This window comes from Colobus angolensis, unplaced genomic scaffold, assembly GCF_000951035.1.
Source record: "Colobus angolensis palliatus isolate OR3802 unplaced genomic scaffold, Cang.pa_1.0 Scaffold62, whole genome shotgun sequence".
In the NCBI taxonomy this organism is placed as follows: Eukaryota; Metazoa; Chordata; class Mammalia; order Primates; family Cercopithecidae; genus Colobus; species Colobus angolensis.
Genome location: NW_012119821.1, coordinates 10436857 through 10437284, shown reverse-complemented (window position 1 = coordinate 10437284; position 428 = coordinate 10436857). Strand labels below are relative to the sequence as shown.

General features: G+C 69.6%; 1 protein-coding gene across 1 annotated transcript in view; it reads right to left on the bottom strand.

The window, feature by feature from the left end:
* Positions 1-98, bottom strand: part of PRDM6 (PR domain containing 6) — a 98076-nt gene extending 97978 nt beyond the window's left edge. The window contains exon 1 of the mRNA XM_011963737.1: positions 6-98. Coding sequence (XP_011819127.1) covers positions 6-98 — 93 coding nt within the window. The remainder of the gene's footprint in view (positions 1-5) is intronic.
* Between the last annotated feature and the right edge of the window lie 330 nt (positions 99-428).

Sequence of the window (428 nt, the reverse complement as noted above, 5' to 3'; positions counted from 1 at the left end):
CCGACGCCGCCGTGAGGGAAGAGTTGCTGCCAGTGCTGCAGGTAGGCTGGGTCCACCTTGAGGAAGGCCGAACCGCCGGGGTCTCCGGGCTTCAGCATGTCCAACGCCTCGAACTGGGGGCAGAGGGCAGGGAAGAGGCGGCGCGTGAGCTGGGCGAATGGGGCCGGGAAGAGGGCCGCTGGGACCCTGGAGAAAGCGCCCGAGCCGGTGGTTCAGCTGGCGGCCGCCCGGTGCCGCAGCTCCCTCTTCCCAACTCCGCTGGGGCTCAAAGTTTACTCCGAAGCTGCGGCGCCGCACAGAGGGAGCTGTGTGCACCCCACTCTGCCTCCCCGATCGCAGCGTGCAGCTCCCATCCAGCAATGCTGGGGCCCGACAGGAGGGCGCTGCCCGGTAGAACTCGGCTGCAGGACGCAACCCCCGCCCTCAGC